This window comes from Pelobates fuscus, chromosome 10 (genome assembly GCF_036172605.1).
Source record: "Pelobates fuscus isolate aPelFus1 chromosome 10, aPelFus1.pri, whole genome shotgun sequence".
Classification (NCBI taxonomy): domain Eukaryota; kingdom Metazoa; phylum Chordata; class Amphibia; order Anura; family Pelobatidae; genus Pelobates; species Pelobates fuscus.
In genome coordinates this window covers 53,043,016-53,059,629 of record NC_086326.1, presented here as the reverse complement: position 1 = coordinate 53,059,629, position 16,614 = coordinate 53,043,016, and the positions used below count along the sequence as shown (strand labels likewise).

General features: G+C 40.8%; 1 protein-coding gene across 1 annotated transcript in view; it reads right to left on the bottom strand.

Moving 5' to 3' along the window:
- DHX32 (DEAH-box helicase 32 (putative)) overlaps positions 1–16,614 on the bottom strand; it is a 75,955-nt gene that overhangs the window by 40,316 nt on the left and 19,025 nt on the right. The window contains exons 3-6 of the mRNA XM_063434722.1: positions 15,355–15,727; positions 9,667–9,912; positions 5,472–5,571; positions 3,536–3,694 (exon numbers count right to left, since the gene is read on the bottom strand). Of these exons, the coding sequence (XP_063290792.1) occupies positions 3,536–3,694; positions 5,472–5,571; positions 9,667–9,912; positions 15,355–15,727 (878 nt within the window). The remainder of the gene's footprint in view (positions 1–3,535; positions 3,695–5,471; positions 5,572–9,666; positions 9,913–15,354; positions 15,728–16,614) is intronic.

The window sequence follows — 16,614 nt, the reverse complement described above, 5'->3', positions numbered from 1 at the left end:
TGCATCACTAGTAAGTTACACGTGTATGGCAATTAAGAGGTCCAGTACGGCCCAGGTACCCCATACTGGGTAGGCGCTGGGTTCAGAGGCCCATCTTGGTGGTCAGCCTATCCCCCTTATAGGGAATTTAGTGTCCCAGGGTGCTTGGCTTCTCAGGCTGTCGGCCAGGGGAGACTCCTGCATTCTTTTGTGCCGCACTTGCATTCTACTCCTCTCCCGGTCCCTGTGCGTTTCCTTCTGCATGTAGCTGGGGTTAGGAAGCTTTGCGGTTTGCCAGCCGGCTAATTTTACCGCCTTACGCTGCTTAGGCCGTCGTCGCTGTCTACGGTATGTCGGGCTCGTGGTGTGTGCAGTAGGTTGCTTCGGTGAGTAGCGGGATGGTTGTGGAGGTGCCTCGGTGGTCTCAGTGGGTGTCAGCCTGCTTTCCAGCTTTTTCCAAAAGGCGTCGAAGATTGCCTCCAGGCGCCGGTGTGCATCAGGAATCTCCCCTCCAGGAGTATAGGGACGCGTGTCGTCCGCCATCTTAGCTGATGCTCCACCTTGCTTGCGGGGGTTTGTGGCTCTGCTGCGGCTCTCCGGTAGGGTTTGGGAGCCATCAGGGTAGGGACCGGGATAACCCCCGCCGGTCCAAAGGGGGGGGTAGCAGGGCTCCAGGTACATGTTCAGCACTTCGGTCGCGCCGGTCTGGGAGAGCGGCCGCCTCTCCCCTCCTCAGCGCTCACTAGGCCTCAGTGAAGCTCGGCGTCTGAAGTGCTTGAAAAGGCTGATGGAAGCATTCACAAGTCGGGTCTTCTCTGTGTACAGTTAGGGGTATGTCGCTTGATGCCCGGTTTTGGCTATTTCAGGCAAAAATAGCCGTTTTGCTTAGTGTGTTCCTGGGAGCTCACAAGAAACACAACCAGTCGCCATGCTTGTCAGGCCCCGCCCCCCTATTTGAAACTCTTCTATGTTGAATGAGAGGTCATGCTCATGTTTATTCTCATTTATTATAATTTATTATTTTTTCATTTCTTTCCACGTCCTTATCTGATACACTGCGTTGGTTAGAAGACCCGTCAAACTAATGTATTTTTAGTGTCTTATTATAACTTCTGTATATATCACATTTTGGTTTTTTTTGTGTGGGGGGGGGGGGATTTTTCCTTTCCTCTCTCACTATAACTAGTGGGACTATGTCTGACCGGGTTTTATTTGGTTCTCTCTTCCCACATTTATGGCAATATAATATTCAAGTTCCAGCTTATTTCCCTATTGGCTCTCCGTTGATCATTATTATTACCTTTTGTCAAAGGTAATAATAGTAAATACGGAAATAATAATACCTATCCGTTATTTATGGGTCTGGTTCATTGATAATAAGAAAAAATCCTTTTGCACGATACATACGTGCATTTTTCTGAATATCTATAAAAACCTTTGGTTCTCCCAGTCTACTAAATACCGCTCATACTATATACTGTATACCTACCAGGGTACATAACCTTAATATACCACTAGACCGATGGCAGTATGTACTATACCAAGTTATTTTCACCCTTACCTCAGAAGACTAAATCCACTAAGGAGTTAACCAATACATTCTCTGAGGATGGGCTCGATTAGCACTGTTTAGGAGATCTCCACCGATCTTCCCCTGCGTACATCTATGACCCGATTTATTTTGGATTAACATCTGCACACCGGTATTTATCTTATGGCCCTATATATGAACCTACTATACTTCCTGGATCGGTTTTAACAGTTATCAAACGCGAATTTAATCAATGTGTGTTTGAATAGTATATTGGGATCCACTGGCATATCCTTCTACACTTTCGGACCCAAACGGATTTTTTATCTCTCCTCCCTCGCCCCTCCCCCTTTTTCTCTCGGAGTGGCTGTTACCTAATGGGAGGAGGGTACCAGTACAACGTGGAATATCCTGGAAACGCCCCATACACACTGATTGGCGGTTTTTCCGCCAAGGGGAGGGCACTTGCTTGGGAACCAACGTGGGACGTTTTGGGAACGCCCCCCTACACAGTGATTGGCGGTTCTCCGCCAATGGGAGGACACCTTCCCCTTCAAAACCGGCAACTAGTCCGTCCACATCTCAGCTCTTGACAAAGGCGTGTTGAAACGCCGAAACGCGCGTTGAGCGTTCATTTCGAGCCGATGCTCTTCCCTATATTTCTTACTCTAAATATGGAATGATTTGAGCCAATGCTGATTCCTAAGACTGAGTTTAATACCTAATTTATATCTCCTATCTGGGTGGGTTAATACTCTGAACATTTGATATTTTTTATGTGGTTTATCTACTAAGGGGTGGGAGAGACCTTGATACAATTTTGCATGTTGTACTGAATGGGGGAGTTAGGGACATCTTGAGGCTGCCTTGAAGTAGCAGTTAGTTCTGACACTCACAGATGTGAGTTAGACAGCTAGCCCAGGGCAAGTTTAAGACGTCTGTGTGGTTTGTGGGAGAGGTGTGGATACTAGCGGCGCTGTGCAGCAGCAAGTCTGTACCTCCTGTGTTTGGAGCATTTCCCCCACCTCTGTGCATCCCACTTTTCATACATCTATTGTTTGGCAGTAACCACAGCCCCCCTTTTTTTACTCCCCATGACAAGCTAATGTACCTGCATGTATATAGTGCTATATACACAACTTCTGTGTTAATACCTCCAATACAGGGGTTGATAGTACCTATATGAATATTTCCTGTTTTTTCTCCCCTGCCCCTCCTCGTTTTTCTGTTCTATTCAGATACCTATACTTTGGAGCTTTTTGACTCCTCATCAGAATTAACTCTAGGATACCATATTTGCCCACCTTCTAGGTCCTATTGTATATTGGCACTTTTTGTAGCCAATTTTTTAACTTTAATTGTATTTGTTTTTCAATAAAGGTTAATCCCTTTCCCCTCCCCCTACCCTTTATATGTGATTTTCACATTTTGAGGTATATATTTGGAAACGAATTTGGCCCACACCCATGGTATTGGAGTGTTCCCCACATTCAGTTTTCATTTTTTTGCTCTCTTTTTGACATTATCTGGGGTCAAGCCCCTTATATACCTCTAGTAACCTATTTGGAGCGTGTGGGAGCTGGCTAGTCCAACTTCACTCACTCTCCCTTTTTTTGATTCATTATAATATAAATAATGTTGGAAACACTGCATGTTTATATTTTATTACACAAATGTTTGACCAGATCTGGCAATGAGTATTTTCAGCGCGAATAACCAAACAATGAACCTACCATGCCTCATGCCGCTAGCTTGTTTAAAAATATAATGTGTGCTACTCAATCTTTTCTTACAACTAAAAAGTTGTGCTAGATTTTGCAAGTACCTCTATAATTAACTGTCTATTATGCGTTGGAGGAATGCCTTTGGGGTACCTCACAACCGTCTGTTGTAAAATTAAGCACTAAAAAAATAAAAAAAATAAAAAATAAAAATGCTAGCATATAAAAGTTAATGTGCATCAATGATGGAAATAAGTTTTGTAAATTTTACACACGAGACAATGCTTATTATGTAAGAAAGTACCTGGCCGGCTAATAAAGTCACACTGGCCTAAACCCGCAATGTCCATTCTCTTCAGGAACAAAACCATTGATGTCAAATTGGACTCTTCTACTTTTGCAGTCAACGATGATTTCATCTTGTTCTGAGCAAACTCTTCTGGGTACAAACAAAACATTTTTCCTGGAGTGGAAAAATAAATAAAATAAAGATCAATGAGACTACGTTATAAAACTGACTGACAAAGGAGAGCAGAAGAGAACTCTCACACGTGGCCCTCCTGCTTTCCCAAGCATAGCAACCACAGCGAATGCTCTTCAATTGCTATGGAACTCTATAGCCAACATGCTTAGTTTTCCCTAAATGGAGAAGCATCCAGAAACTGGGCAAATTAGACAGTGGATTAAAGGATTTATAAGGAAATTGCATATGTGTTTATTTTCCAAGCTCATTTGGATTATTATCTGGAATGGTAAAGCTATATTCAATATTATCTATCACCCATGGAGAGCAGTCTATTTAAATTGTGCAGAGTAATAGCATTTATATTTATTGTTCACTGCAAGGGTACATTTTGAGTAACACCAATTTATTAGTGCTAGAGTAGCAGATCGCATAGTGTTGAATATTTGCTTATAATTCACTTCATTTACCTACCAGCCTTGCAATAAATTTTGTCGAAAGCCAGTCTCATGCTGTTGATTCCCACTAGGGAGGGGAGGGGTTTGTGTTAAAGCGAACCTGTCGTGGCAGATTCACTTTAATTAACACATTACCGGAGCAGGTGAATTGCTCTGTACCAAGTGAGTGCATTCACTTACACAACCTCACTTATACCTTTATTTTCAAAGGACATTGCATATGTGTTTATTTTCCAAGCTCATTTGGATTATTATCTGGAATGGTAAAGCTATATTCAACATCATCTATCACTGATGGAGAGCAGTCTATTTAAATTGTGCAGAGCAATAACCTTTATATTTATTGTTCACTGCAAGGGTCCATTTTGAGTAACACCAATTTATTAGTGCTAGAGTAGCAGATCGCATACTGTTGAATATTTATTTGCTTATAATTCACTTCATTTACCCACCAGCCTTGCAATAAATTTTGTCGGAAGCCAGTCTCATGCTGTTGATTCCCATTAGGGATGACATAATCTGTAAATAAGCCGATTATGAGGCACATCACTCTCTAAACTAGACCTTGCTGGCAAAGGGCCTTGAAAAGCGTACTCATGCTAATAGCATCAATGCATAAGAATATAGTAAAAGGTTACTACTGAGAGCAACATTTACATAGCTCCACAAAGAATTCCTAGCTGCAGTATAAGTTCAATACACTAAAGATATCTATGAAAAATAATAGATTGGATAACCTGGCTCTGATCTCCATATGTGTTCTGCAAAGGTCTACTTACATTACTGTACCTAAAAGGGAGGATTTTTAATTACTAGTGTACTTACAAGAACGGATATGCATTTTCTTTTATTTCAGGGCACTAACAGAAATTTATATAAATATATGTTAATCTCCTATGTTAAAATTAGTATACGACCCACCGATATTGGGGTACTGTGACGTAGTAGTGGGCTTAACACAATATGGCTACATGGTGAAACTGAATCCCCATATTTGTTTGCCAAGATAGGTGATTTTAAGAAGCTTTGTAAAGTTTAACAGTTGTTTTTTGATTTTTTTTGTGTGTGCATACACTGTTCCTTAATCTGCATTTTGTTTATTTATATGTTTTACTACATCTTGGATTTATGTTCAGCTCTGAATCTCACAACGGTATTGATGTTTTTTGGAATATAGCTTTTTTGTTTCAATGGAAAATTAACTATGGATCCTTATTGAAAGGCGATTCCAGAATTTGTAATTCCCCAAAACCAGATTTGAAATATTGGAAAAATTGAATTCTCTTTGCTTAGTACGTTTTTTTCCCAAATCAATTTACCTGAAGAGCATGAGCTCACAATCTGCTTCCTCATATCAGCTTGAACCTTACTGATTGGCTGCGTTACCAGGGACTCGGCCCGGATCCGGGTATTGTAAACCTTAAAAGTAGATATGTCAGAGCATTAGAAAAAAAAAAGGTGAATTTAAAAAAACATTTATCATCATTACCCCTTTTAACCATATTCTATATAGATGAGATCTTATTATATGTCACTGACCCAACATCATGCAGAAGATAAAATACTATGGCCCTCTTATAGGCTACCATGCCAGTTGGCCAAAATCTTCAGACTTGGGCCTCTGATCCCACCCACAACGAACTTCACCTATACTAGAGACTGTTCAATGGTCTGCATCCCACATCAAATACCTAGGGTCCTAATTCACAGAAATGCTATATAAACCTGATATTTCCACGGTCCTTCAGGACGTTGGAAATCAGCTCCATGAATGGAGACATCTCTCCCTCACTATCTTGGGTAGGGCATGCCTCTTGAAATCTGTAAACTTCCATAAAATACTTAACGCACTACAAAAGTTACCACTGATCCTCCTGTAGCGTGACGTAATTAGCGTACACTCCCGGTTCATTGCTTTCCTCTGGCATGTGAGGCGAGTGAGTGCGACCCTAAAACAATTGCAGCAACCACATTTTAATGTGGGTCTTAACATTCCCCATCTACTTGACTAATCTAGCAGCTAGAAATCAACATGCACTTGACTGCATCTCAGACCATGAAACAATTTCCAACCAAGAGATCCATCTAACCAATTGACTTCACACACCCTACACAGCTTTACCAGAAAATGTCAGGCATAATCATCTCATTTTCTCCTCAACCAAAGCATATAAAATCACAAGAATCAAACTTAACCTAACAACATTCTAGATTATTCACAATCCTGTCTAGCCCCCACTTCCACAGCCTTCCACAAAGGTATGGCAAAACAGCCGTTTAAAACCTGGAACTCAGGCTCACTGGTCCACACTGGGGACTGTGTAGACCCCTCCACTCAAAAAATAACTGACCTTCACACAGTTACAGGACACATTTTCAATTCGAATACCTACAGGTCACCCTGCACTATTCAGCTGTTGTCTGAGGAGCTGTCCATCTTTAGAATCTCCCCTGATAACACCCCATGACACACCAGGTTTATCCAGATAAACCATTCTACATTCATGGTTCTCAGTTGACAAGCCAACCACGGCATTGTGCCACACCAAGTTGTTCCATGTGTTTAGGAGGGACTGTATTGAAGCCTCTCAAACTACAGGAAGTAAGGTCTCAAAAAAGAACTGGGAACTCTACATATAAACCTTCGTCATGGACCATAGAGAACTAATTCAAAAAACATTTCAATTCACCAGCTGGTGTTCCCTGAGAATACTTCAGGGTGGCCCCTAATTAGAATTTGACAAAAGTGAGGGATAGAGACGTGCTCTGAGATGGGTCTCGATGATGCTACCTCATTCTCTTTTCCTAAGTTGGGGACAATATCCCTATATTCAACAAAAGGGACCAAACTTGTCCAACTACTTGCATTATATTTTCTGAACTTGCACATGGATACTGTTTGTTTGTTTCTTTGTATTAGTTTTGCTACGATTTCCCAGGCATATGGGATCCCGAAATTCAGAAATATAGAATGTATGACGCCTTGTTATATTCTTTTTGTTTATGTTGTTTACATGGAATCTGTCATCGAGTGCTACTGCTGCAGATACTCTGTATAATTTCCAATAACAAATATTTGAATAATTAAAAAAAACACAAAAAATCTCCAACAACCTACCACCCCTTTCTCAAAAAAAGCAAAAAGCTTTATGTTGCGAATTTATATCCCAAATGGAGTGCAAGAAGCTGCCTGTTACTGCTGGATTACAACTCTTATCATGCACATTGAATAAACACAGGGTATCAGTTTTCACTAAGGCATAAAAACTGATACAATGTCAATACAATTGCCAATCCTATAGTAAATTAAACGATTTCTTTCAAACAAAGCAACTGTATTTGTTGTTTTAAATATATATATATTTTCACATGAATAGTCATAGCAAACATACAGCATTGTGGCATTCTGGTGCATACGCAGAGGCTTAGTGTGTTGTGCATCAGGTAAGGTTGTTTACAGGTCATTCATCAGGTGTGACAGATGCAGTAAGAGATTGTTCACATTTTCTAAGTGACCATTTCGTGCAGTTGTGCGGTTACGGGTACAGCCACCTGTTTAGACATAAGCTGAGTAAGGAGAGCGTTATCATGGCTCTGTGATTGCCTGTGTGTGTGGCCGGGTTTGTAAGATTCATATGTAATTGCATAGTTCAATATGGGTGGCACATCTGTGTATAATTGGGTCAAGCCATGTGGGGTTGCCGCATTCGTGGCGATGTTGGAATAAGCGTGGTATGGTAGTTGATGGGCAATGGGCCTGTGTAGGCTAGCATATAGGTATGCAACGGATTGCACTGCCTATGTATCGTGGGGTATGTCCACTGTCAGGTGGGGTCGTGGGTGGCGCGGTCTTAGAGGTCGGGCCGCGTGTCCTAGTAGTGTGGTAGATGGTTTTTGGATATGTGCGCATGATGTCTTATTCGTATGGCCAGTAATCGGTAGGGATCTCGTCTATGTTCGTAGGTCTGGTTGCAACGGTATTTTTTGTCCTCTCAACTTCATTGTTCCTTTAAAGCAGACTAAGGCTACCAACAGCTGTCAAGCTGTTCGTGAACCCACTTCACATTATCCTCATCCAAAAGCAGTATGGATTTGCACTATTAATACAGAGGGAGGGCAGTAGCTTGTCCAAGCGATTTTTAAACATTTTGAATGTTACGTGTATTTCACCCAAACTATGCATCTAAAATGCCTTATGAAAGTCTCATCATATAAAGATGCTGGAGATTGAGATGAATATGAATTAATGCATGAGACAAGAGAGAGCCATTACGTATTATGAGGCATTTTGTCAGTAAATACTCTGTTACTGTACTGTGATATTTCCAATTGCTGATTTCAAGAAACTTGCTATCAATGGTCTGACTTCTCATCAAGAATGTTCCTGCTGAGCTAGCGGGACAGTTCCAGCCTATGAGCCATTAGCATACTGCAGTTGAATGTTCGGCTGCTCTCATTAGCTTCACAGTTATTGCGTTTAACATGATGTGCTCCATTTTATGATCAGAATATGTTACAAGCTGATCTCCCAAGCAATTGTGCCTGTCAGCTGGATAAACAAACAAAAAATAGAATAAAAAGGGATAATGAAACAAAACTAAGCAGTCAATGGATTTGTTGTTCCAACTGTTGCACATGTCTGGATGCATTTTATATTCACAGTCCAACTTTTCAAATATTTGTACCTGTGTGTTCTAAATTAAAAAACAGTGTGCAACCTGGCGAGCTTCAGCTCTCCTCCATAGTTCCACCTATTACGCTTGCTAGAAAACACATGGAGGCACAAGATCTGGCTGACCAGAGCCCCTCTATACTCCCAGGCTTATCAGGGTACCAGCCTAACTGTTGGGCATTGGAAGAAGAGTTGAGACATGACTTGTGTCACAGGAGGCACAGAATCTCTGGACTACTTCGTGAACCCACTCTGTAGTTGGAGGCCTAGAGAGGGCTGCAAGGGAGTAGAACATGAGTGTTTATGAGACATAAGAACAAATGGAGAGTGGTTTGTGACATCACAAATTCAGAGATCAACCAAACAAATACCTGTTTAACGCTTTCACCTCACATGGTTAGCAACTTCTTATGTGCATTTGTTGACGGATGGCTCCGTAAATTCTACTTAAGACATCTCGTAAGATGTCCTGATGCGGTCTTCAGTGGGGACCAAGAAATGTGGGCATTTCCACTCAAACAAATATATATATATGTGTATGTGCTCAAAGGGACACTAAACTCCAGAATCAATTCATCTTAAAGGGTTTCTCCAACTACCATTACCACTTATGCTTTTTGGTGTTCCTGCTTGAAATACCACATACCCAGAGTTATTTGCTAGTTGCCTAGAGAGGGCTAATTGCACCCCCAACACACGTGACATTGTCAGCCCAGGACTCTGCCTATTCTGTGCATAAAATACATCTCTACGAGAAGCCTATGATTGGACCTCGGTGCAGCACCTGTGATGTCATACCAATTGCTGAAAAATAATTGCTGAAAAATAAACATGTCTCTCACCTTTCTCCTTTCTATTCCAACATCAATGATAAAGTAGATATTGCTCATCCAGATCAAAGACTCGCCTAGACTCGTTGTCAACACAACTCTTCTTTTATTATCTTTGAAACTGTGATCCAGTCCTTCATACGGAATGTAGTCAGAGCATGTCTGATGGGGATATAGTGCAATGGGGACCAATTCACCAAATTCAGAGTTTACATTTAACCGGTCCTGCATGATCATCTCATAGGCTCTTTTTATTTCCTTAAAATAATTGGAAAAAAAATGTTAGGCATGACTAAGCAAATATACAAAATACAATTTAAAAAAAACAAAAACATAAAAAGAGCATACAAAAATGAAACAAACAAGAAAACAGGGTATCTGACTGCTATGTATTTATAAAAAATAATAATAGGAGGTCTGTTGTCTGAAATGTAAAGTTTTTCCAGATGAATAATTGTTATATGGTCAAATCTGGTTTGCACTAAAGTAGCAACAAATCAGGGTGACTTTGTAAATGAACTCAGCAGGTATCATTGGCAGTCCAGACCCTGCCAAGTGGAATTTATGTCTATAGAGATCTGTGGTGTTTAAAACAGGAAATGTCAACTTCTGCTTAACCGTTGCAGTTGGGCTACAATTCTAAGAACATTCCGCCAGTCATCCCCCAAAAAGACTCCTAGATCCTGCATGTCATCTGGAGATAGACATTAATTTCAGGTTCAGGGAAGATCTCGGAGTAGAAAGATTGTAAGGTAACCATCTATTTTAATCTATATTTCCGGGTCCTTTTAAAATTGCATATGTTGTACAACTTTGTAAATAGCTAGAATTTGAAAAATGGTAAACAAAAAGTTGGCACGCAGAATAAAACCTTTTGTCTTCTCGAAGCATCTATTTGCATATCCGACATTTATTTAATGAACATATCTGAGATGGCATTTGTATAAAGCAATACTCTGATGTTGAAGTGTAGAGATGGTTTTGAACTTTAGAGCACTACAAACACCAACAGCTTTTGGGCAGCTTTAAAACAGCCTTTATTTTTCAGGCCTTTAAGATATGAAAACATAAAGGGACTTTATTCGCAGGAGTGGAGATAAATTTAAGTTCAAAATAACAAAGCTATAAATAAGCATTGGAACATTTAGCTGTTTTGGGAAATTTTATTCAGGTTATCTTTTACATTCATTTTGCATGGTTTTTGTCAGGTCACTAGAATCAACTGTTTAGTAGTCTTGAGCATGGTGGAAAAAATCTTGTTTGGCTGAATTACTTTCTCTAAAAAAAATTATTATTTTTTTTTAAAAAAACATCATCAAATCACCATTTGGTTCATAGATCACGTGAGAAAAAGTAGCCGAGGAAAAAAAAGAGGAAGAGCAGTATCAAATTCTATAGTTATAAAATATAAAAACTTGGAAATATATATTTTTTTTATTTTTATTTTTTTACTCCTTCCCCTACCCCCACCCCCATTGGTCACTTCTCACTTGATTTGTGAATAAATCCAACGTGGCTGTCCCTAAACCATCAATCATCTCTTGTTTTGGTATCGTTGGCGGAACTCAGAATCACAAATCAAACGAACATGACCGATTTGTTTGTTCTGTTTTATTACAACACGGAGTGTTTGAGTTACGGAATTCGGATGACCTGACGATCATCCTTTTCCGACAAATTGCAATTCGGCCAAAAACAAATGCACAAGTTTAGTGGATAATGTCCAGATGTTAATTCACCAAATATAACAAGGAATAAAGTACAAAGGCCAGTTGCAGAACACAGCCTGGCCTCCATGGCCATTAGAATAAGGTTAATTGAAAAGTTCAGGTTATGTGTCTGGCTAATAAGTAATTAATTGTGCCTTAATGAATTACAAGCCATCTTATAATAGAGACTAATTAACAATGCTGGGTTAGCAACAATATTCTTACAATTCTGCACACATGTCTTCATCTGGGGAGGCAAACAGCTAGCTTTCATTTTGAATTTCAGGTGGAAGTCAGGAAGTACAGTAATGACAAAACCGTTTATGTAAAAGAAGGCTGTTGATTGCCCTCACTTATGTAGTTTGAAAGGCTGAAAAACAGCAAGAAAAAGTTTCATAAACGAAGTGCATGGCAAATCTTGTATGGGAAGAGAGGATTAAATTAGCATTGTAAGTGTAAAGATAAGTGGAGTAATTACAAAGGCCAGCAGGGTTGAAAAGCTGATGAGTGTGAAAGAGGGGCCAAGTGCTGTAATTCACATAAATAAAAAGTCATTACATTTTGAGACTTTTTTTTTTTTTTTTGAGAGACAGCAATGCTTCAAAGCCAATTTGTAGAAAAGAGTGGAATAATGCTTAAAACAGGCCTAATGTGAAAATATTGACATTTTCAGCAGGCTGTATTAACCCTTGCTTGTAGTTATGTGACCCAAAGATAGGACACGGGGAGGTGTTTTTTTTTTTTTGTTTGTTTTTTATTCTTTATTTTTTCGGGCTTAGTGTGAACAAACAGGTTAGTATCGCCAAAATAGCAGGTACCAGCTGGAAAAACAATACAGAGGAATCATCATCATGGCAATTATGAACAGCACTAATTTTTTATTTTTTTTGTTAAAGCTCAGTAAACGGTATGATAACAATAGAGTGAATAGGTATTTAGCAATTCTTATAGTGGCTTTCGGAGCGATAGCTATAAGATCGTCGTTTCAAATCAGTTAAGTCACAGCCAGTAGTCTAATTGTAGGAGACTGACTCGTGTGCATCCTAGCAGTATTCGTGTGTGGTCAGGTGTGTAATATGGGGCCGTTGTAGTGAGTTCACGGGTCGTGAATCACTCCTGACTGTTGCGAACGTAGTGTCAGCTAAGTATGCATGAGAAAACGGATGTGAGTGGTGTAGCTCGTGCCGCCTCCCTTGTCCAAGATATGAGTTGAACCGGCCAGCAGGACCCCAAGGCATGTGTCATGTCTGCCATATTATACCATCAGGGGTGGCGAGCATAAAATAAGCGCTGCATTATAAGAGAACCGAATGAGGTATAAAACAATGAAAATGAAACATATCTAAAAAATAGGACTGGGTGTGAGACTGTCCTCAGGACGTAGCTGCTACGTATGAGTCCATCGGGGCCCCCCGCGGGATGAACAGGGTGATCGTCGCTGGATTCCAAGCGCGCGAAAATCTGGGAGCGGTGGTGAGGTCTTCATTGCTCACATAGGAGTGCGCACGGGGTGTGCCGGGGCACACCCTAATCCCTGCGGCACGCGCTATGTGACTCCCTCCGTGGGCCTCACAAAGATCTCCCTCACCCCCACAGCAGCATGCTCTAGCCAGCAGCTCCGCCGGGTTCCTCTCGTGAGATCTGAGCATTGCCGCAGCAACGTTCATATCTCCCGAGAGTGAACTTTAGCCCCACAGGCTAGAGTTCACTCTCCACTGGACCACCAGGGATGGAAGCAGCACGGTCACCCCTCCATATAAAAAGGTAAGAAGGGAGGATATTTACTAAACGCTCCCCCCCACCTCCACCCCACACAAACAGCACACACACACACACATCACCGTTACACATACACACACACACTAACAGCACCCTCACACACTCACACACAGCACCCTCACAAACACACAACGTGCTTACACACACACACACACAACATGCCTACACACACACACACACACAGCAGTGTGTGTGTGTGTATATATATGTGTGTGTGTAATGTTGAGCTGCCATTTTTAAATATGTAACAATAAAGTCTACAACTTTTAATTTCTAAACTGGAAACCGCGAGTGCTGGTCATCTCTACTATTTGTATATTGGAATCCCCCCAGACTGCGAGCACCCGGATTATGCAATTTGAGCCTGTGTGCAGGGACTTTGTGGTTTACTTATAAATTTATATATATATATTATGCGGCGTGTGTTTGTGCTTTAGGGTGCAAACCCTTATGCAATGGGCTGCACACACCTATGATTGCTCAGACTGTTCTGCGGTAGACCCAGGGCTCGTAGCAGTGTTGTTGATTCTTGGATGTCTCGGAGCAGGTGCGTGGAGTCTCCGTGTGTTAGCATAAGTGTGCGAGACATGCGCCATCGGTAGCGTATATTTCTTTGCTGTAGGAGTGAGGTAAGAGGCCTGAGGGACCTCCACCAGGCTAGGGTACCATTTGAGAGGTCCTGGTAAAAGGCCAGTGACATGCTTTCAAATTGGTATGAGGACGTACCCTTGGGGGCCATAAGGACTGCTGCTTTGTCAGAGCCAGACTTAAATTGGACCACCAGATCCTGTGGGACTGCTGCTGGTGCCTTAGCCGGTTTGGGGATATGGAATAGGTCATCCAGAGTCACAGCTTTAGCCTGCCACGGTGGTAGCTCCAATGGCTGGATATCAGCTTACAGGCAGAGCTCTCCCTCTACCTCTTGTCTTGGTCTGTGTATATTGTACATTCTCCACTAATTGTACAGCGCTGGGAAATCTGTTGGAGCTTTATAAATACCAGCAATAAATAAATAAATACCATGAGTTTCCTCATTAAATGTGGTAATTCAGCATCAGGTATGTCCTCCGAGATCCCTCTAATTTTTAGATTATTCTGGCGTTGGGTATCTTTTTGTGCCGCGAAGCGGCGGTTATACAGTTGGTAATGCTTTTGTAAGTCTTGGAGCTCTTGTTGCAGTGTGTCCATGCGCTGTGAGCCTGTGTGGGAGGCTTCCTCCAGCACTCCGATGCAGCCCATCAGGCCCTGCAGGCCTCCGCGGATCGTGGCTATGCCTGACTGGAGAGTGGTTTTCAGATCAGCCAGGAGCTCCTTGAGTATGGTCGTGGTGACCGGAGCAGTGTCTGGTGACGTCGGACCCGGCTTCGGCTTTGGGATTGCAGGTAGGATTTCGTCTTCCCCGTCCATGGATAGCTCGTCGGAGAAATTCAAACAGCCTCCAGTGAGAGTGGCCATTTTAGGCCAGTATGCGCCCTGCGTCTTCCTCCACATTTCCCCGATATTCATTCCCATGATGCCTGGGCGAACTAGTGATGTCTGCCTGGTCCAGATAATGGTGGTACTGGTAGCAGAAAATAGGTTTTCAGCGGCATGAAGCTCAGAGCTTCAAGGATAGGCGACCAGTTGCTTCAATAGCTAAGCTCCGCCCCTGACACGGGTAGGTTAAATGCTTTTGCTGCCATAGCAACACACAAGATATTTCTTCAATATTTTTGGTTCGCTTGTGCAAAAAACTATTTACAAAGTTATAAGATGACATTTCAATTTAATTTTTATTATTTTAGCTGCTGTGACACTTATCTGAAGTTCTATAAAGAGATATGAGCTCCATTGAAACTTATATTAACTATAAACAATTTAAAAGAATAACTCAAAACATCAGTTTGCTAGAAAAAAAAACATATGGAAGTTTACAGAATTATTCACTAAAGTGAGAATTCAAAGTGAATGTCAAACTGGTCGAACTGAAAGAACAACTGACAGAGAATTTTTCCAATTTGGCTATTATGAGCTTAAATGTTAATTTCACTTTGAATTCTGAATTTAGTGAATAGCCCGGACAGTAAAATCATATTAAACCAGAAGCGTGAAATTATTGCCATTTAAGTGGCAAGATATCATTTGTGGATTTTTTTCATCAATTTCATAAGAGCTCAACAAATATGAAGAAAATGTTACATTTTTGTAATATATCAGAGCCGTGGTGACTTACTTTTTCACAAGCCAGGAAAACAACAATATCTCCTTCCTGTTTTGAATGATGAATCTCAAAAAGAAGCCTTATCGAAGAGATGAAATAGTCAGTTTGAAGGCCCGATGTGTAGACCACTTCCACAGAACACGTGTCTTGAACTTCTATAAGGGGAACATTTCCATAGTAGGAAACTAAGTTACCGGACAGTTCAGGAGGTGTGATTATTACAGCTTTCAGCTCAGGCCTGGTGACCAAGATATCTTTAAGGAAACCAAGGAGAATGTCCGTTGAGATTGATCTTTCATAAATATCATCAATGATAACGACTCCATAGTAGGATAAAAGAGGATTGGACATCATTTCTCTGAGCAGCATTTCATCAGTACAATACCTGAAACAGAGATACAAAATAAAATAATAATCATTTAAATATTCATATAGTAATATATTCACAAAAACTTTACACTTTTCTTAAAATAGCCCAGAGTCCAATAACGGCAATGACCGGTGGTGATCCACACAAAAAAAGAAAAATAAAGTAGAACAAAACGACAGCACTCCAGGGACTTCTTAACAATAATTTTATATATATATATATATATATATATATATATATATATATATACACACACACATATATACACACACACACACACACACACACACCAAAAAGTGAAAAAAAATGGATGCACTCTCAGGTATCACGTTTTAAACAGCTGGTGATTTAATGTACATCAAAAATCCATAATAACTATGCAAAAATAAATCAACGTTTCCACCCTTTCAGGTCTTTTTAAAAATCTTGAAAAAGGGATTGGAATCGTGTGCAAGTAACTTTTTTCTTTAGCCTTGACCTCTGTTACCTGTCGGTTTATCCAGGGTTTAAGGGTACTGTGGTAGGAACTCTGTTTAATGCTACTTTTCTGTTCTTTACGTCCTGCACTTTAGGTTATCAGGGCCTTCTATTGGATCTGCGAGTCTAAACTTATTCAATAGCCCTGTGTGGCTGAAAAAAATTAAATCAGTTTATTATTGCGGACCTGTGTGTCCCATTTCACTGCTCATGATATTGGATTGCAATAAAACACTAGTTTACAAAAAAATAAGAATAATGGATTTGCTGCATAGCAAGGGTACTGAAATTAAGGATGGGGTGTAATATGGTTCTGGAGAAAAGTAATATAACTGCAGATCTCCAAACATTTCAAATGGACAAAGACGGACACTATAATTTTAGGGGTGTGACTGGGGGTGTGGTAATGGGTGGATCTGTTCTGC